This window comes from Halichoeres trimaculatus, unplaced genomic scaffold (genome assembly GCF_033239565.1).
Source record: "Halichoeres trimaculatus isolate MK-OKI-2021-1 unplaced genomic scaffold, fHalTri1.1 fHalTri1_scaffold_23, whole genome shotgun sequence".
NCBI lineage: Eukaryota > Metazoa > Chordata > Actinopteri > Labriformes > Labridae > Halichoeres > Halichoeres trimaculatus.
Window position 1 is genome coordinate 8,141,218 of NW_027437201.1, and position 21,329 is coordinate 8,162,546.

At 38.8% G+C, this 21,329-nt stretch overlaps 1 protein-coding gene across 2 annotated transcripts in view; it reads left to right on the forward strand.

Moving 5' to 3' along the window:
* The window catches only part of plce1 (phospholipase C, epsilon 1), a 98,644-nt gene that overhangs the window by 48,978 nt on the left and 28,337 nt on the right, over positions 1-21,329 (forward strand). For both annotated transcript variants that reach the window (XM_074663465.1, XM_074663466.1), the window contains exons 7-9: positions 1,140-1,282; positions 14,463-14,617; positions 14,877-15,044. In XM_074663465.1, coding sequence (XP_074519566.1) covers positions 1,140-1,282; positions 14,463-14,617; positions 14,877-15,044 — 466 coding nt within the window. The remainder of the gene's footprint in view (positions 1-1,139; positions 1,283-14,462; positions 14,618-14,876; positions 15,045-21,329) is intronic.

Here is a 21,329-nt window from a genome sequence, read left to right on the forward strand (position 1 = left end):
TCCACTGAGTCACTGTCTGTGACTGAACCCTGTCTGCTGATTGGCTCCTGAGGCAAACATTCACCAAATGAGGACTTTCAAGCACCTCTACTTTGCCATTTATGCACTGTCTGTTTATTTTCTTTGAAACAGTAATAATGATAATGTAAAATTGCACATCATTAAAGCAACATTTTGGATATCCTACACAATATATGTTGCCCACCCCTAACGGATACCATCTAAAATGCCCAAAGACTATCAAAATAAAACGAAGCGGGTCCAAACCAGATCATATTTAACTTAACTACGGCAAAAAAGCGACACAATGAAAGGGGTGTCTTTGAATAACTTTTGAATAGTTGCTAGTGAATATCAAATGGCTGTTTTGCTTAAAATGCCCATCCCCAGTGTCCACCTGTCAGTCAGGTCAGCTGTGCCTTTTGATAAGGCAAAACTTGTTATCTTAATGTCTTCTAAACCAGGGGTCCCCAAACTTAGGATTCCATAAAATAGTAGTGCAAGAAACCAGTTAATCAGCCAATCTGAAAACAAATTAAACAGCTGAAATTAGTCTACCAATGTGCTGGGTTCCCTAAATCAACCTGATGGCAATGTTACCATTGTTATGCTTAAGTCACCTCTGAGGTCTTATGCAAAAAATGTGAAAACAGATCCCTTTTTTTTCTACTATAACAATGTGCCCTTACCTTGTACCTTACCTAAAGTCCATGATGTGTGTTTTTATTTCACATAGGGGTGAGTTTGATGAGTAAAGCAGACTCATTCCTTCATAAAAATGCTCTCACATCATTATTCCCAGGCTCTCAAGACAAGCCTACGATAGAAACTATGTGTAAACTGATTTCACCACAGTGTCAACAGGCAGAGGAGAAATTTTGTGGAAAAGTGTTGAAGTTTCAGAATTCAATCAGTCACAGTAAAAATGTAAACATAGTTGGGTTATAAAACCCTTTAGTATACTGAGAAACTCTATGGGTGAACTTTCCCTGACATGCAAACAAGAGCTGTTTTTATTTAACTTCTTTGGTCAGTGTGACCAGATACCACAGTTTATTTAAATATTCTGCATGTAACTGTTTGTTTCGCCAAGCTTTATATGAAATGTTTACCCACTGACCAGCTGTCTGAATACCTAGGCTCTATCGTGCCTGTGACCAGAGGACGTCGGCGTGTTCTCTGCTGACAGGAGCTCTGCTAGAGGCCACGGCCGCTCTCGGTGCCCGCGCCACTCTGCCCTACCCTCTGCCTCAAGGCCCCAACGGACACGCTGTGCTGAAAGGTGAGTGTTATGATGAAGGCTAGGTTTGTTTTTGATATGTAAGATGCTTTTAATGTTTACCTAAACCGTCTCACTTTGTGTGTCTTTTTGTAAAACCTGTTTTTCCAACAATTCAACATAACTCATGAGATGAAACCAGCAGCTTTACATGATAATCTCCTTCAATGCAGAGGGGTATTAAAACAAGCCAAACAGAGGTTTTGGGCTGGAGTCTGTTTGAATCTGAGAAGAAGAGGTTCTCACTGTTCCCCTGTGATTTACTGCCTCACTGTCCTCCCTCACTCTCTGCTCCTTTCCCACATGGTTCCTTATCCGCAGCGGGTTATGGGTCGGCAGGAGCACGTCTGTAGTTGATCTCAGCGGTTACCCTTTCCTTTTTTACTCTTCTTTTTATTTCCGCCACTGTCCTTGGACGATCTTTTCACTCTCTTTGTTAATCTCTTTCTCAACCCCATTCTTCTTTTTACGCCGCTCTCTCACATACAGTACTCAGCCATGAAACAGACAAAACAGAATTTTAAGACTTAAAAGATTAATCTCTAAACTGATTTTCTAAATGAGCCAATGACATAAAGGGTGTCAACTCCCCTTCTCTCTTTCTCTCAGTATGACTTCATAATCCGACCAATCAGGTGGTTTTTCATTGGCTCAGCTGGTAACTGTCGGTCCACCATCACTACAATGATGTTACATATGACTTCAGTGTAAGCTGATCCTGACATTCATTTCCACAGGCAGAGAGCCAGGGGACAGGCTGTCTCCGTCAAGATCAAGGAGACTCACTCACACACACACACATACACACACTCTCACACACATACAGTTTTTCACAGTACAAATAAAAGAAAAAAATATATGTAATATACTTAAATGTTTCTAAACGTCACTTTCTCGAAACTGTTTTAGACTGTGAGGCTCAAAACTATTCTCTCTGTTTCTTTCATTTTCCCTCTGTCTCTCTTGCACACACACACACGCACACATAGAGCACATATCTTTAACATGACACCTTGTTCTGTCCTAATGGGTGTTGCAGGAAACAGAATAGAGCCAGACACGCGCACACATAGCAGCTCAGAAGTCTTGGCAGGACTCTGGTTTCATAGTCTCACACACACACGCACACACACGGAGCAACCAGAGAGACTCCCTGTCTTCGTCTCTGTAACCTAGAGCCAAAACTACCCAGATATTACACAACAGCATTAACCCATAAGGAGGGGATCCAGATCATTTCTCGTGTTTGTAAGGAGTGGTCTGTTTCACGTCTTCTGATGTCCTCTGCAATGATGTCTCTAGAGCTGATCACAGAGGGGTATTCTGGGGATTTAGTTCATGAAGTTTGGTCTTGTTTTGTACACAAAAGAGTCAAATTAGCTGTTTTTGAACTCTGTGATAAAGACATTTAATGATGAATGAAAAGGAAAGTGAGTTCCAACTTTGTCATCTTTAGTGTACTGGTACAACTTTTGCTCTTTTGCCTTTTAAGGTGTTGTTGCTTTCTTTGATGATCCAGCTTAACAACCGGCCTTTATTCACTCAGGCATCAGTAACAAAGCCTCTTATGATAATTCAATTTCAAATGAACATTCCTCCTAAGGTAGCAGATTGTTTTAACTAGAGGGTATGAGTATCAATTTTATTCACAACATTCTGTTTGAAATTGACACAAAGCTTCAGAAACACAACATGTCTGAGTTCATGCTAGTTATTGCAAAGTGTGGCACGTGTCATTGCTTGTTTCTAAATTAATACTTCTGGTGGTTTCCACGTTTATCACCCAGTTGCCCATTGCCCTAGAATGCAGGATGGTCGTCTGCATTGTTGACAAGTTTCTGTCTTGTAGCAGCAGTGAGGGATGACTAGTTAACAACCTGTAGCTGCTTGAACTCAGCCTGTAACACAAAGGGACCTGCAGCAATGCACCTATTTCCAAGTTGTTTATCTGTTGTTACGCTAACAAAGTCAGAGAAGGCGACAGAGGAGACATAGACAAAAAGCTTTTATTCTGTGTCTCCTGCACCAAAGAAATTGAAATAGCAGCTATGGGTTTCCAAACTTTTTCACCTGCGAGACCCCCAAAATAGCGTAGTGTGTTACCCACAAGGGATGTCTGTTACCTTGACTCCTTTGTGGAGAAAGTGGCTGACCAGATTTGAAACTAGATTGCAGATAGGGTCCAATCGACTGTGTATTTTACAAATAAGATTTCTCTATTCCTTTTTTTTATTCTGCACTGCCCTAAAAAGTGAAACGGGTCTTACAATGTGAATCAGTGGATTGTGGCTTTTGAAGCTTGTACACCTGCATCTCATTTGGGTGATACAGCAAGGCCTTGTCCACAAATAGCGGGGCATTTTCAAAAATTAATAACCCCCTCCCCATTTGTTTTCAAAAACTTCCTTCCAAGCAAATTTGCCAATAACTGCAGCTCAAGGCATGCCAAACCCATATTTGTCAGTGTTTTTTCAGACGTAAAGCCAGTGCAAGCAAATTTGAATGAGCCCCCCGTCATTACATTATGCTGTGACGTTTTAGAAGCGAAAACTCAGTTTACCAGCGTCTTCACAAAACCATGAAACCAGAGTTTTCCAAAATCTTCACTTTGGCCTGAGTTCTAAAAAAAACAAAAAAACAACTGTTTTAGTGACATAAAACTGTGGTTTCATGTGGATAACAGGCGTAAACGTATTGAAATATATGCGGTTTTCCAGATACCTGGCCACATGTGGACATGGCCTTACCTTTGACTAATGCAAACCCATGTTAATGAAAAAATACAAACAAAAAAATAAAATAAGCAAAATAAGAAACTGAACTGTCCCTCTAAAGGGTATGGGTCTGTTATAATGTTGATGCCCCAAAATCATATCTATGACTATGTAAACCCCTTTTACGGTTTTGCTTAGCTTGTGCCCTGATTTTCAACACAATGTTTCACTTTTAGATGCAGCTTGAAATCAAAGTGTGTTATGCACTTTAAAACACACACCTCTGATCATTTATGTGAGACCCACACCACACGTCCTCTGTCTGCTGAAGTGGTCCACCTCCTCCAGAAATCAAAGGTTTATTTCTCCTGTTGTGTTAAGGGTCATCTTCATGTCACCTCCATAGAAAAGCCTTTGTGCTCTCTGCTCTCTATACATCCCATCTTCTTTTTGCCTTTATTCTCCTCCATATACCTGCTGTAGGAAAGAAAACATATTTATGTTGTATATTGCTTTTCTTCAAAGTTGTGACTCTTCTTTAACAAGCTACAGAGGAAAGGTTAAAGGAACACTTGATTAAAAGCTACAGATACTGGAATTACCACTTAATTAACCTTTATTAATGCATTTGCGGGTCAAAGTTACGAAAATCACCTGGTGTTGGGTTTCCTTTGTGAACATTGTGTTCTTGTAGTATCATCATCTTATTTCTATCCTAATAAGGTATTAATTCTAGATTCAGTGTTGTGCTAGCAGAACTGGGCCTTCAAGTACAACTTAACACTCTCTTACACTGCCTCTGGCCCAAATGCTTTTAAGGATTACGGGAATAATCGCCTGGCCACCTCAGAGTGTTCTTGGAGTTTGAACAGAGAGTCGGGAGGTGGAATGTTTTAGGACTTCCTCCTCAGGCCACAACCACCATAGTGACCGCAAAGCACATTTAGCTTTGGGATCCTCTGGTGTATGTGATGACTTTTGTAAAAGTAATCATAAGATGTGGTAGCTGGTGAGGGGATGTCAGATGTTTGAAAGATATGATGTGTAACAGGTTGAGCTGGTTGATGTCAGGTCTTCATTGGTGTCAGTTTACTTTCATAACAAACGTGTCGTGAGATAAATATTAGTGTTGGGAAAACAGCTCAACTGTGACCAATGATGGGTCAAGGGTGCTGGTGTAAAGAATGAGGTTGAGCTCTGAGGATATAAAGGGCTCAAATGTGTGAGAGAGATGTTTCTTGTCTGATATCAGTCAGGAAATATTATGAAGGAAATGTGGGACTGTGACAGGTTTATGAAAGAAGAGCAGAGAGGCCTCGATCCAAGGTGCTTAAAATGTAGCGTAAAATTTCTGTAATCTGTCATGATTTTGGGTCCCTGTCATCAGCTACAGTTGATCCATTGAATATTAACAAGTCCACAGCCACTCAGCTGTTTACTGGGAAGTTCAAGGGCACTTTATGCTCCCATCTGCTGACGAGCCTAATAGAGATGCAGATTTCCTTTCCCAGCAGGACTTGGCTCCTGCCCACAGCGCCAAAACTTCGCCTGCATAGTTTGCTGACCATTATACGACTGTGCTTCATTTGCCAGCCTGCTAGCCTGGCCTGAACCCCCGTGGAGAATCTGTGAGATGTTTGTCAAGAGGAAGATGAGAAACACTTAACCCTAAAACACAGATCAGCTAAACAACAACACATGAGCTACGCCGTTGGCTGACTGCCTCTATGACAACACTGACGCTGTAATAAAAAGTTAAAGGAGCTCCAACCGAAGCTATGAGTGAATAAATGAACAGACTTTTTCACTTTTTTCTATTTTTCTAGTTGCACATGTGAACATCATGAAGCAGTTATTTCAGACTGATGCTGAGGGTCGTTGGCGTCTGTTTCACTCCTCTCACAGATGTCTCATTTTTTTAGTCTTTCTTGCCTCTTTTGCTGCCAAAGTACACACTGATTGAGTTATTTAAGTACAATGAAAAAAAGTCTTCTGAAGACCGCTGGGATTCAGTCTTATTCATTTAACCACAAATAGGAGTGGTGTGAGTGCTCTTCCTGACCCCGTTTCCTTTGTAACACAATTTACTGTACTGCTGAAAAGGAAGCAGGCGGTTCAGTAAACGGCAGCCATCCTTCAAGCTTGGAAATTGGTGAATTTCTTTCTTTCTTTCTTTCTTTCTTTCTTTCTTTCTTTCTTTCTTTCTTTCTTTCTTTCTTTCTTTCTTTCTTTCTTTCTTTTTTTCTTTCTTTCTTTCTTTCTTTGTTTATCTCAGTCGCCTCCTCTCTTTCATCATTGTTCATCGTGCTACCTCCAAGTTTTAAAGACCTGAAGCAGCAGATGTGGTGGAGAATCACATTGGAGGGAAGTCTCTACAAAATACCCTTCAGATTTTTTTTAAAACATAAAAACACTTCAGCATGGACTATACAAACATGGGTTATAGAAAGTGAAACTTAAGATAATGTTTTGTTTGTGATAACAGCTGAACAATGTGTCTTGCTGTTGCTGTGACAGATAACAGCCAGGGTTCAAATTGGGTAATGCATCAGTGACATTTCTCATGACATATTCTTGTTCGCATTCTTTTTTCACTTCCACACACACAAAACACAAAAGGACACATCCTACATCCTTAAACAAAATATTTCAAACTGATATGAAATATTGCAGTCACAAATTCCTGACTCGTAGTAATGTCTGGTCTTTTAAACTTCATTTATAAACAGTCAGTCCATGGTATCAGCTAGTAATTGTATAGATACTGATGTAAGTGTGTGGACACTGGCCTCCCATGCTCTCTGTTCTGTTGCAAGTGTGAAACAGTAGATCTGAAAACATAACACATTTGATGACCAATAAGTCTCCCAAAAAGGACATTCATTTCAAAATAATGACAAAAAAGACAAAGCTAGCATAGGACCAGTAGTTAGTGTTTTATTTTTACTGTGCAGCATTTTAGTTGATTGTTTTGTACGTTTTTTTTTCTGCAAATGAAGTGACAAAATTGGAATGGATCAATGTCAGAAACCTTCTCTATTCTTCTAAATCTACAAAATTTGAAAGACTCCAGGTGATCCTGTAGAGTGGACAGGATAACCAGAGGCAGATCTGCTTGCAGACTCACTTGTCTCTGTAGTTTGTCTACATAAGCGTGTGAGTTATGAGTGCATGTTCGTGCATTGGCCTGGACTGGCTGCTGGTCTAACTGTAGCGCATGGCTGAGAACTATGTATGGTGTCAGTAAAGAGTGGGCGGGATACTGAAGAAGAGAGAAAGAGAGAGAGAGAGAGAGAGAAAGTGCCATTAAAATGGCCAGGGGAGAGAGCAAGGATTGTTTGCTGATAAGGAAAGGGAGAGGAGCCAGGTGAAGGAGAAAAGGAAACAGGCAGAGTTACGGCGTGGAGCCAGAGAGAGAGAGCAGCTGCAGCTGAGACAGGACTTGAAGGACTCAAATGTGGACGAGTGTGCCTCGGTCACTGAGCTGTCAGTGTGGAAGTGGAGCAGCCAGCTGTATCAAGCGACCATGAAGCATTCGCACAGAGTGGACTACAAGCTGATCAGTGAGTAGAGCAAAAGTGAGTTACAGTGTGACTGTTGTTGGGGTAAAAATGATCCGTTGTGTATGATGTAAAAACACCGTTTGATATTTGTATCATGCTTATCTACTACAAAAAAGTTTTTAGTCTGCAAAATAGTGTTGCAGATGAATGGGCTGTGTGCTGGGCACAAAGTGTGATGTCAGGGTAAACATATGTTGAATCCAAGGTACTTTGTTCATCATAAATTAGTATTTTTCTGTGAGGTAACATGGTCATGGTTAATCTTGATATGATAACAAATACAACATAGAACTGTACAGTATAGTCAAAATGATGGTATGAATTTAGAAGGGTCATCTTGAAGTTTCATTATTTCTATTACGACTGACAGGTTTAATTACAAATCATTTGAAATTCTCATAACTGTTTTCCTTTTCCCAAGGGGGGCTTATTGTTTCAGTGATAGTCTTTGGATTTCTCTATGTTTCAGTCAAATTTAAATCCAGTGTTTTTATGTCTGCTTAACACAAGCATCCTTTTGTATTATATCATTACATATCACACTGTATCTTGTGGTATCATATTTTGCACATTACATTTTAATGTAACATACTGTATTGTATCATACCGTACTGTATAAAATCATATCTTACCTATAACATGTAATAAATCGTAACATTCTTTATCATAACATACAGTATTGTAACATACTGTATCATAATGTACCGTATCGTAACGTACAGTATCTTAACTAACTGTATCTTAACATACAGTATTGTAACATATGGTTTTGTAACGTACCGTATTGTAACGTACTATATCGTAACGCACTGTATTGTAACACACTGTACCATAACGGACTGTATCTTAGCATATCGAAAGGTTCTATATTGCAACATATAGTATCATAACATATAGTATCGTAACATATAATATTGTAACATATATCGTAACATATAGTATCGAAACACATAGTATCATAACACACTGTTTTGTATTTTGATGTGTCGTAATGTACCGTAACATATTATGTGAAGTACCATACTATATCATGTTCTATTGTATTGTTATGTATTCTGTCATTTAGTAGTGTTTCATATTTTATTGCAACATAGAATAACATAGCCAACATCATGAAACATATTGTATCATATCATTACAAAATGCATTGTAATGTAACGTCATGTAAAGGCCATACTGTATATTGTTTCTGTAAACTAGAGAAGTAGATACCTAACAGTGACTTTCTCTTGCATTCTTTGCTTATGAAATTTCACTATTGCATTTATTACCGCGTTTTAAAACTTATTTCACACAAATAAATGATAGAAACCCAAGAGAAGCCTTATGAACCGCATTGAGTGGTAATATTCCCTCTTAACTTTAAGGAAACTTTAATGCTTTAGTGAAACATGTGAAGAATGACCCAGCACTTAAAAAAATGCCTGTGTTGTGCACTGTGCCCCCTCCATACCTGTGACCTGACAGATTGACAGTGAAGAATTTCAGGGTCTCTGGGTGGCTTCACATTGAATTGACCCTGAGAACGAATGCCACGCAGAACTGTGTGTATGTTTAGACTCTCAGGTTACAGCAACACACGGTACAGTGAAAAATAAAATGAGCTGTGAGTTTCATCTGATTTGGAGATGTGAGTCAAGTCAGTGTGACGTTGCACAGAGACACTGAACTCATGCTGTAACATTACTGTAGTGCTGATTAAATTGGCCTCATTTAAAGATTAGTGGTTGAAGACAACATTTTGGATTTGATGTTGCTTTAAAAACTGCTGAATCTTCAGATTTACGTTAACTGGACTTAACTCTTGTCCAGGAGCTTTTTAACTCGATATGTTTTGAACATCTTATCTCCGTGCTGGAACGACTGAAAGGCCCTAAATGTTGTATTTATATCTGCAAATGCTTCTGTGTGCATGCAGTGCTCACATCTGATCCAAGAGGGAAACTCCCTGCGATAACTCTGTGCTTTCAGCAGTCAGACTGATCAATGTTTATTACTTCGTCGCTTGGTGTGTATCTCTTTATCTGTGTATCGAGTTAAGTCTTTTCGTGTGTTTATGTTTTCAGCTTCACGTGTGTTAGCTCGTTTTGCTGATTTTATGTGCAAGTGCTTACATGGCTCTTGAGAGCAATGATGTGGAGATGTTTTTTCTGTGGCTAGCTATTTTCTACACAATGAGAGGTCTTAATATTGTTGATTTGTGCAAAAGGGAACTTTCTGTTGTTCCTGCTGTTTGACTGCAGGTTTTGATTTTAGTGCCCAAAAAATGTCAGAAGGGGGACATTTGGAGGTATATTTGTTAACATTTGTTTATCAGTTTATCAGTTAAAGTGGGGAAGAGCTCAGTCAAAATGGGGAAAACTCACATGGAAAATGCAAAACAAGTTTGTTTGAAGGAAATTTCCCAAATCTTAAGTATTTAAGAGCTGGTTTGTTGACAGCCCCCTGACTCAGGCTGTTTGTGCTGCACCTGTTTTTATGCCCCACATACTCCAGCTGGGAAGTTGTCATCAGCTCCAAACGTGCTGCGCAGTAGGTGTGCACTGAAAGATGGCAGGGTCTGTTTTCAAGGCTCCTCTCCTTTGGTCTACACTCTTATTGATTTTCCAGTCACAAGTTCCCAGATCGTGATGGCAAAGAGACAGTTGTACAGTTTGTTGACTTAAAATAATTGAAGCTTCATTCTGTATCACGCTGCTGAATTTATATCCATAATTTTTGTGACATTTACTTTAGTGTGTTTTGTTAGATGTGCCACTGTATCTGTCAGACTCATCTCCCAGGCCTGTTTAATCTGCTGTGTGATGACGGGTGAAGCTGTTGTAACAACTAAGGTAAACTTACGTGGACGTCATTAGAGGTGTGGCAGGTGACACAGAAAACCACAGGAAGGAGTCAGATCATGCCATGAAGGTTTCTGATTGCACAATTATGCAAAGCCACAAACAAAAAGTTTGATATTCTCACCACTATATACAATATAAAAAAATATTGCAAAAGTCTGAATTGAAAGAGCTCAATAAGAAGCTTGTAGATAGAGACCTGAGGTTTTGATGCATGTGTTGAATATATGTATATTTTTTTTTGCTGTTAACTTAAATTTTTGTTTACTGACGCTCCTCTCAGAGCTCTTTGGTACTGCAGAACTAGTAACTAGCAGTCCTTTTCTCTAGTTATCGTCCCTTACTATGTCATTACAAGTATTTTATTTGTTATTTAAACTGCAAACAGCTTTCAGTTGTGCTACAGCTACTGTCTAGTAGTTCCATAACAAAGTAACCAGGGCCTAGGGATGGGTACCTTTCACACTTGAAAAGATATGGAACCAATGCCCAGTACCTGGCAATCGGTACTGGTACTCAACAGTACCAGTTTTTGGTACTTGTGTGTGTGTTTGTGTGGTAATAAATATTAATTTGTTTAATAAAATCTATTTTTTTCAGTTTAACATATTTATGCTTTACTACATATCCTTATAATGTTGAGTTCATGTCCAGCATCGAGAATCACCTACTTTTACAAGGATGTGTTTAGGTACCTAAATATGGCACCATTTGAATTTATGTGAATCGGTACTTTTCACAGAATCTGGTCGGTACCTATAAAAGTAACTAATACAGTACCCATCCTTACCAGGCTCTGGTGAAAACATGTGAAAAACTACATTTTTCGGATGATGCAATAGTCACATGAACTGTTTGTTTTTGTATTCTGAACATTTTTTTTTACATATTCAAAAAATCACCACTTGTCCTTATTTATGGCCTGCAAAGCCAGTGGATAATTTGACGTTAGAGAAAGAAATTAACAGATAGTTCATTTTTGTAAAGCATCATATGTGACACACTTAAACATCCCTCACACACACACGCATAGAAGCCCACGCATTTGTGTTTCCTGCTCCTCTTAACGGTGTTCTATTTTTTAATGCAGAAATGTCATGAAACAGTTAAAAAGGATGTCCAGTCAATCTAACCTCATCCTCGAGCACACTCTGAAAGGAATCTGTTACACACACACACACACACACACACACACACACACACACACACACACACACACACACACATGAACACTTCCAGGGCCTCTGTTCCTGATGAGTAAACCTCTTCATTTAAATCACAGGAGCTTCATGGTCAGTTAGTCCTGGTTCATATTCGACCCCTCTCCCTGGCTCAGTATTGCTCACCAGTGTTTCTCACACTGCTGTGTTTACACTCTGTAACGGGTCAGCGGGCTTCATCTCACGGGCTCCAAACAGTTTTTATTAGAAACACTTCTCACAGTAACCCAAGATTTCAGTCTCAGTGTTTATTAATCACAGCTTTCTGTTGTCTGTTCTGATTATTGTGCAGTTTGTGTGAAGCTTTGCAGGCGACAGTTTGAGCTTCACTCATAAGAAATCACCAAAAAGACACGCAGCAAAAACTGTTCCAAGTTTGAATGTCTGACTCCAAATAAAAAAGGCCTTTTACACTTATTTTGAGCCATATTTACCTGACAAATGTAAAATAAAAATGTCTTGTTGCAAGATTTTAAAAGACAAAAATGATGCCAGGTAGAGATGTCGTTTTTGTCTTTTGATATATATATATATATATCTTGAATTATGCATTAATCTGGACTTTTAGGTGACTGTGGCTCATATTAAGTCTAACAAGACAAGTTTGCTGGACATAAGAGAAAAACTTTCTTAGACTTAAGTTTTCAGAGTGCACATTTTTCTGATGCTTTTAAAGAAACAAACAAAAAACCTTGATTCCCCTGAGTCTGATTGCTCTGTGTTGTCGTCCTCGTCAGTAGCAACTGCTATGGTTACAGTTTCCCTTTCGTGCATTAATGCACTTTAATAAATTCTTTTGAATCTCTTAAGAGCTTTTTGTCTCAGCCTTGGCTGCCTGTGTGTTTCCCCGTTTAAGGAGTGAATAAATGAATGATCGAGGTCATGAAATTCATATCACTCATTTTAGAGCGTCTTTATTTCCACTTCAGAAGGCTGAAACACATCCTGGGAAGGGATGGGGAGATGCAGGTTATTTGTTCCAGTAAATATGATCTTTTAATAAACAAAAAAAGTATGTTTTAGATATTTCTATTGCTGTTTAAATGTGATTGAATAATGTGGCTGTTTTAAGTTTGTAAAAGTGAATTTAAGAGAAGAGTTAATGGATGAAAAATGTTACAAAACACATTTTTTTATTCCTCCTGATTGTTTTGTAAGTTGCAGCTGTTTCTACATCTTTACCTCTTGCCTTACATGGCGTGTGAAGCTATCCCTCCACTCCTTTCTTTGTCAAATTGTTTTGCCTCTGACTCTTTAATGAACTATCACTCCTAATCTCGATCCCGTCTCTCTGTTGGACGTTTAAGGATTTAATGGATTATGCTGTCTCACTGAGTGTGATAGAGACCTCACACCTGCTGCGTAGTCTAAACTACAAAATTTCCACTTGTCCTACTTACCTCTCTATTTCTCTCAACCTTATCTCTCTTCTCTTCTCTTCTCTCATCCCTCGTCTTTCCTTTCTCCTTTTTTTTGCTGTTGTGAACATTTCTCCTCTTATCTTTCCTTTGTACAAACATCTTTTTTCCTATTTCATCCTTCACTCTCTTTCTCATTCTTTCAGATTAATCCTCTCTATTGTTTTCTTTTTTCTTGGAACTGCTTTAACATTTTCATCTGTATTTTAATTACAGTTTATCTTCCATGCCACGCAAACACATGCACACTCATGCAAACACACACACACCGCATCCACCAATCAAACTGTGCAAATAGGCAATTTTTTCCTACAGAGCAGTTACCGCTGTTGTCATGGCGACCTCCTGAACATCTCAATGGTTACCAAGGACATCATTTAAGTGTGTGCGTGCATACGTGTATGCATACGCTATGTGTGTGTGCTTGCAAAAGGAGGTGCGCAGATTTCCAGGACAATGACAGTTTACATAAACCAGAGCGAGTCTGTCTAATTCCTGGCATTAACTCAGGTTATTAGACATCTCCTTGCCTTCTTTAAATTGTAAACATCACATAACTCACTTGTTTTACGCACCGAACAGACTCCTGTGGAAGAAAGTAAAGATGAAATGCTGACTAAAGGAGGAAAAAGTAACTCTTTTGTTAAAACTGCTCAATCTGTGCAGAGCTTCCTGCCTCAGTGTCGTGACCAGTCAGCACCTTTAGCTTTTTTTAAATGTAGCTCTTGAAGATTCCCTCTAAGACAAAGGGGAAAGAGACTGTTGAGCAGTAAGTAAAAGTAGGTTTTCTACACGTTTGCACCCTAAATGTCAGTTTATCTACTGCAAAGTATCTGAAATGGTTCCAGAAAAACGTCCTGCAGTGAAAAAGTGCCCATTCATCCCAACAATGCACAGTATGTCTGCCTGGCAGCTTCAGCACCGGGGGTAGAAACTGTGCATTAGTCCTCTGTAAGCAGAGATGAGGACAGGTTTGTTTGTGTGTAAGCAGTCTGACTAATTGACCTGACTCAAATCCAAACACAGGAACTGGCAGATGATCAATGCTGTTTACTTGTAGAAGCTGAAGTGTGCAGACTTCTCTTGGCTGCAGGTTGAGGTGAAGTCGGGGCAAAAGTTTGTGGTGCACAGGGATTGATGGTTCAGAAGACTTGAGACATTAGGGTTAATCTGGGAAAAGAGACATTTCTTTGAAGCTTCAAACTTTTATGGTGGGAGGGAAACATTGGAGTAAACCGTGTCTAAGATTTAATCTCTCCTCTAAGTGTCTCAGAAACGTCAGTCTCTGCTGTCCTTCTACACTAGTGAAACAATGCTTCTTTTTCTTCCTTTTTTCGTTCACAGCAAACAGAAGGTAAAGTCTAGTCTATATGAGATAAAGTATGATTTTCATGATTTTTTTTGCTGTCTTTGTCCTCCAATCAGAGCGTCAGCTGGCCAACAGTATGAGCAGCAACAGCTCTCTTCCTCCCAGCGTCAGTGGGATCAGTAAGGAGCTGGCAGATGTGCGCCACCTTGTTCAGTTTCCCGAAGAGATCGCCTGTATCCTCACCGAGCAGGAGCAGCAGCTCTACAAACGGGTCAGCAAAACTTTCAGGATCACAAACACATCAGATACAGAAAGTTTTTTTTAAAGTTTAGAGTTGTGAGAAAGACAGGAAAACTATGGTTTCATTTGGCAACAATGGCTATTTAAATTCTAGAAAGGTTTTCCGAGAAAAAAAATCATATGCTACACTGAGTCAAATTTGGTAGTTACATTATGACTTAAAAATGAATAAAAAAAGAACAGAAAGACAAAAGTCAAAAGAAAACTCATCTGTTGCTTCCACTCTGCAGGTCTTTCCTTTGGACTACCTCTGTTTCCTCACTCGAGATCTGGGCAGCCCCGAGTGTCAAAGCAAACGTCACCCAAACCTCAAGGCCTCGCTGTCAGTGCCAACCATGCCCACCCAGAGCGCACAGCAAAGCAACGCTGTGGAGGACTTGGTGGCACGGTTCAATGAGGTGAGAGTACTTTTTCTTTCTATCAGAAGATAAACATAGGTTGGTAAGTCTGAATACATCCTAACAAAAGGATAAATGTTTAAAGAGGGGGTATCATGCTTTCCCGTATTATAAACATGCTGGATGTCAGATTATCAAACCGCTACATGTTTATGTGAAATTCATCTGAAATGATGAGGATACTCTAATAGGTTTATGACACACTAAAGGGGCGGTCCTCCATCAGAAAGCTCTGCCCAATCAGAGAGAACGGGTTTGTCAAGCCAGGAGCTTTAAAGAGACAATAACTAAAATGAAGCGTTTAACACAAAGGCTGAAGGGATTTTCCAAAACACCAGTGTGAGACAAATGTATTTTTTTTCAAAGCGTAAACTCCCTCTTTAAAAAAGCAAAAAAATTAATTAATTGATGAATAAAAAACTACCTTGAAAAAATTCAACTTAGAAAAGAGAAAGACGGCAACAAACCCTTACATACCGAAACTGCATTTTAGGAACAGTACTCAAAAGAAATGTCTTAATTAATCAGCTAGTTATCTCAGGTTCACGTCTAATCAAACATCCCCATGTTTAGCTAAATATGCAGAGAGAGCTTTCTGAAAGTTCTTCTTATTTCGCATTAAAAGACTATGAGTCATCACTGTGTCCTCGCCCAGTCAGTCTACATCTAACACAACAACTTTCACTGCACCACTGAAGTCAGGATGAGATCACTTGAGAGGCTTTGATACCAATCAGCAAACTATGCAGAGAAGTTTAATGGCTTGACTCCCGAGTGCCATGAATAACTTTTTCAGACAAACCCGTAAAAAGATGGCCTTCACATTGAAAGGGGACGCTTAACGGTTGGGAACATGCTGATGCTTCTCTTGATTGGAGGACTGTGATACCCGCCTTGAATAAAATCATCAGAGATGGTGAAAAATTCAGATTTGCACTCCGACTTGATTATGAAAGCAGAGCAGTTATTCTGCTTTCCTTCAGCTCGGTTTTCCATTTTGCATTTTCAGCCCAAGTCTGAAAACACACATTGTGTGTACACAAGCACACACGTTGAGTGTAAGCTGGCTAAAGTTTCCCCCGAGGCGTGGTGTCTCTCCTGATGAGTGACATCGAGAATAAACAATCACCCTGAAATACTCTGAAAGAGAAAGTGAGAGCGGGAGAGATTGATCAGGAGTGATGATGTCATCTTTAAGTTGCATGCCTTTCACATCAGCTGGTTTTCATTTCAACGAGCAAGACACAAGAGAGACACACCAAATTATTCCTCAAATGTTCATTGTAACCATATACGGGCACAAAGAAGCGAGAGCCACGGGACAGGAGAGCAGACGCTGATGAAGATCTGAGGTGGCTTCAGATTTCTCTGAAGATCAGTTTGAGTTTTCTGTCTTTGCTTTGAGTATTCACAGCATTGTGGATCAGTTTTCCTTGGCTGCTCCTCATGTACTGTGGCTGTGCTGTGTTGATTTTCTTAGAAAGAAATGTGGAAAAGGATCTTGAAATATTGTGAATCAGCTTACAATTTCTCTTCCCCTGTGCAATTCTCGGCAGGTTTTTCTGTTTCTTCTCTTTAGTAGATCAAAACATTGAACAGCACTGCTACAAGACACTTGGTTAATGTTAAAGATAAGTTGATTGAAATTGGCAATAATCTACAAAAAAAGTAGAACAATTCAAGGACAATGCAATTCAAGCATCTCAGGAAAAATCTATTCAACTTTGGATCATTTCAGACGATTTTTGAGTCTTGTAAAAAAAAAAAACATAGATTAAGATCTTTCTATTATGGATAATTTTCTAAACAAAACTAAGACTACAATGCCATACCACCAAGCACCATACTATATTTACAGAACATCAGTTACAAAGAAAAAAATATTTGTATAGCCTATTTGAAGAGGCAGTGTGACCTTCATTTGATTGGCAAACATCTACAGCCTTGTTATCAGATAAACTAATGTAGAGTAGCTTGTGCTGACAAATACTTTTTCTGATTTGTTCATCTCAGACCGTAACTCAGCAGAGAAAAATAGATAAAGTCTTTTCAACCACAGTCTGTTTAACTGTAAGCTACAACCTAATCAGTACAAGCCATCCTGTAAACTGATCAGTTCACGGTGAACTCTTTACACAGCAGGCGATGACTGAGTGTAGGGGCCGTCTACTAAGTGCAAAGTGATGATTAAGAGGAAAAAAAATTAATAACTTTGACTTAGATTTCTCAAAATCTGACATTATGGCTCTCCTATTAGTTGGATGTCAACACTTAGTGTAAAGAGAATTGTTGTGACATAATTTGTTGGTCAATTGGTCCTACCCCAGAATAAGAAATAGGTATTCAGTACTTAAAGTTTATTTTAAAAGAAAACGCTCTTTACTTTGACGTAGTAGATTTTTTTTTAAGTTCTTTTTTGATTTTTGTAGTTTTTTTTCTTTTTTTAAGTGCTATTTTTCTTTAACACAATTAGATTTTAACAAAAGTCATTTTTACTGAAGTACATTTCATTTTTTTTGTTGAAGTGAATTTAAAAAAGTACTTTTTGCTTTTAAGTGAGTACATTTTTATAGAAAGTACTTTTTTCTTGATCATAATTAATTTTAAAAGAAATTGCTTCTTACTTTTACCTAAGAGGAATTTTAAAGTTTTTTTCTTTTCCTTTAATTTTTTTACCCTAGTAGATTTTTTTCAAAAAATACTTTTTATTTTTACTGAAGTAGATAATTAAAAAAGTGTTATTTTGTTTTCTACTTAAGTAGATTTTAAAGTTACTATTTTATACATTTCCAAACTATATTTTAAGGAAAAAGCCTTCTACTTTAAATAAGTAGTTTTAAAAAGAAAATACTTTCTGATTTTATTTAATAGATTTGCAAACTGGTTCTTTCACTTCCACTCAAGTTACATTTTTATTAGAGTAACAGTACTTGTAATTGAATAGAATATTCAAGTACTCTTCACCCCTTGTAAAGAGAAAAGTTTTATCTAAATTTGTGTTAAAGCTAAGATGTAAGGAGGGGAAAATATGTAGTGCTTTAGTTAAAGCCTTACAAGAGAAAGTCTGGAGTTTTAGAGTCCTTTTTTTCACACTTTTAAAAAATGCTTTATAAATTCAAATGAAATGCTGATGACCTTGTTCGTTTTCTGGCCTTTTATGGGAGTAAACCATCCTGCAGTTTAAGAAAAAGGCACATAAAGAGAGTAGTTAGAGAAAGGAAATGCTGAGCAGTTTGAGCCTTTCTGAGTCTGTCTGGAGTATTTAGCTTTGACAGGACGAGTACAGTGTGTCCTCTTGTGTTGCATTTGTAATAGTTCTGTCAACCTCCGTTATGTAATTCATGTATCAAGGACAATGTCACCCTCATAGTCCAACTCGTAACACAGGCACAGATGGAGACAGACAGACGACACCCAAACATCAAAGAGGATCAAACTGTCATTAATAACACCACGCTATTTTAAAGACGCTTTCTGTACATCTCTTGTCTGTCTTGTCTCTTAAGGTTTTTGGCTCTTACACTATCTATATTTAGCATGTCGTCATATCCCCTCTGTCATCTTTCGCGCCTCACACTGAATACACACTTTTACTTTCTGGAATATTAGAAGAGACGCCAACTCTACACCGCCTTGATGTGCGGCGATTCAGAAAGCCTCTGTGCAGACCGTCAGCGGGGTTTGGAGGGTGACTGTAACTCAACCCAGCTGCTGAGTACAAGTGACTGATAGCAGATTTTCACATCGGGCGCGTACATCCTGGCACGCACAGAGCAGGGGGGACAGATAAGAGGCTGTAGGTTAGCAGGGTTGTTTGTCTGTATGCCATGTACAGTAGAATTTTCTAGAAACAGCTCCAGGAATGAGGCTCTGTATCTGATCTGTCTGACAAGAGCTGAAAGTGAGAAAACAATCTCTGCCGGTGATTAATTAAATCAGCTAATTAAAAAGCCATCTACCTCATTACATCCAGGCTGCTACACGTAGATAAGGTTGTGCAGTTTTATATGATAGCGCAGTGTTTGGAGACTGAGGGGAGCCTGTTGAGAAGGAAAAGTGGAGTTTACATTTTTATAGGCAGAACAGTTGATTACTGGTATAATTAGAAGACAGAGGTTTATAGTTTCTGGTTTAGGGTTTGATTACAAGGTTACATTTAACCTTTGACAAATAAGAACTGATGGGCTTTATTTCAGGTCACCTTGATAAGTTATCACTCGATGCAGCTACTTCAATTTTTTTAGGTACACCATAATTGGTACAGCCAATTATATGGCAGCAATTCAATGCATTTAGGCAGGTGGAGATGACCCACTGAAGTTCAAAGTGAGCATCAGAATGAGGAAGAAAAGACAAAAGGTGATCTATTGGGATTTTCTCACACAACCATCTCTAGAGTTTACAGAGAACAGTCTGAATGTACAACGCACTTACCAAAACCGGACAATAGAAGATTTGAAAAAGCTGCACGGTCACCAGATCTCAGTCCCATAGAGTACTTTTGGGATTGGGTTGAACACCCCAGAGGTGTGCAGCTGAGGAATCAACAGAAACTGCATGATGCTCTTTTGTTAGTATGGACCATAATTTCTATCCCTGGAAGAATGTTTCCAGCACCGTTCCTAAGGCAGTTCTGAGACAAAAATGGATCCAACCAGCCATCACATTTTCATGCAGAATCCACTGAACCAGTGGTTCTTCAACTTTTTTCTCTGCAAAAGTCAATCGATACAAGACTCTGTGCCATGGAGCACAGACCACCAGTCAGTGCTGTGGTGCACAGGCAACCTGTGCCCCCTGAAGAACAATATATTAATAAACATCTACTGCCTTCCCTCCTCACTCACGGCTATTAAAGTTATGAAATAAGAGCTGATTTTTGTAACCATGAGTAAGGAGGGGACGCTGTTGATATGAGACACAGCTGTACTTTAAAATATTATTTAATTTAGTTGTTCAGATCTGCTTCAATTTTTTATCATTAGATTTACCTCACTCATGTGTTTTACAGTGATTCCTCAATTTCTCTCTTTTTAAGTGATGTACCCCCAGTGAAGTGTTTTGTTTTGTTTTGTTTTGTTTTGTTTTTCCTGGCAAGTACCCCCTAACAAGCAGGAAACAGTTTTGGTTGGAAAAAAAAGTTTAAAAATCCCTGTACTATCAGTGGCTGTAGTACTAAATAACGAAATTTTCTGAAAGTTCTGGTTTTGCCTTCTTTCCCGTGTTTACCTTGGTGTTTTCAGCAGCATTGCTGCCACACTTCAAGCATGAAGCTGTTATTGTGTTGTTATCCTGGTATGAGGGAGATGCTTTTTGTTTTGTGTGGTATAATGGAATTAAATAAACTATTGGATAAAGTATTTAGTTTGTGAACCTAAACTTATTTTATTGGTGGAATAAATAGTGTTAAAGGAATTTTGCCTGGTTGCTATTTTTTTAATATACATTTTTGAGTCTTGTGTACCCCCTGATGTTCCCTCGCATACCCCAGTTCGAGAACCACTGTTCCTGAACTGTCTGTTTCAGAATTTTAAAAAAGTCATGGCAAACATGATGCATTGAACTCATTGATTTAGCCTTCCGTCCTGAGTTTTTTCTTAATTTAACAGGCAAGATCTGAGGGAACAGTTACAACAGAGGGTCCAAAGTGGAGCAGTTTGAGATCTTCCACAGTCATATCAGATAATCGATATGTGCAAGTCCAAACCAAGCAGCACTCGGGTGTTGAACAGTGAAGCTAACAGGGGAGTGTGAAGAACGATTCTTGTCCAGGTGTCCACCTGAGACTGATTCCATAAGCCCATGAGTTGTGACCATTTCCTGAAGCAGAATTAAACATTTCAAATGTCAAGACTGAGTAAGAAACTTTAACAGAATAAAACATTCTTTTATTGAAAGTCAAATAATCTTTTAGTAACTCAATAGAGACATTACGTTATTGAGAATAGTTCGGGGGAGACGGCCTGAGATGGATTACATTTTCAGTGTAACCTTCCCCACCCTGAGCCCCTTTCATGCTCATGCTTCTATCACCCAGGAATGCATAAAACCGTTTGCTTTCTTTCACTCATATTAGATAGGGAGAAGCTCTGAGACTTCAAAAAGCTGCTTGTCAGAATTCCAAACTCGCCTACGGTAATATTGTTACGGTTTGTTGAGTCTGACAAATAAAATGTAGCATTTTTAGTCACAGACTGAAGGATATATGTTTATGGGGTTAGATCTGTGTATGTAGAGGCTCTTATCTGAGCTGTCTGTGTATACAGTGTGTTCACTTGTGTATAC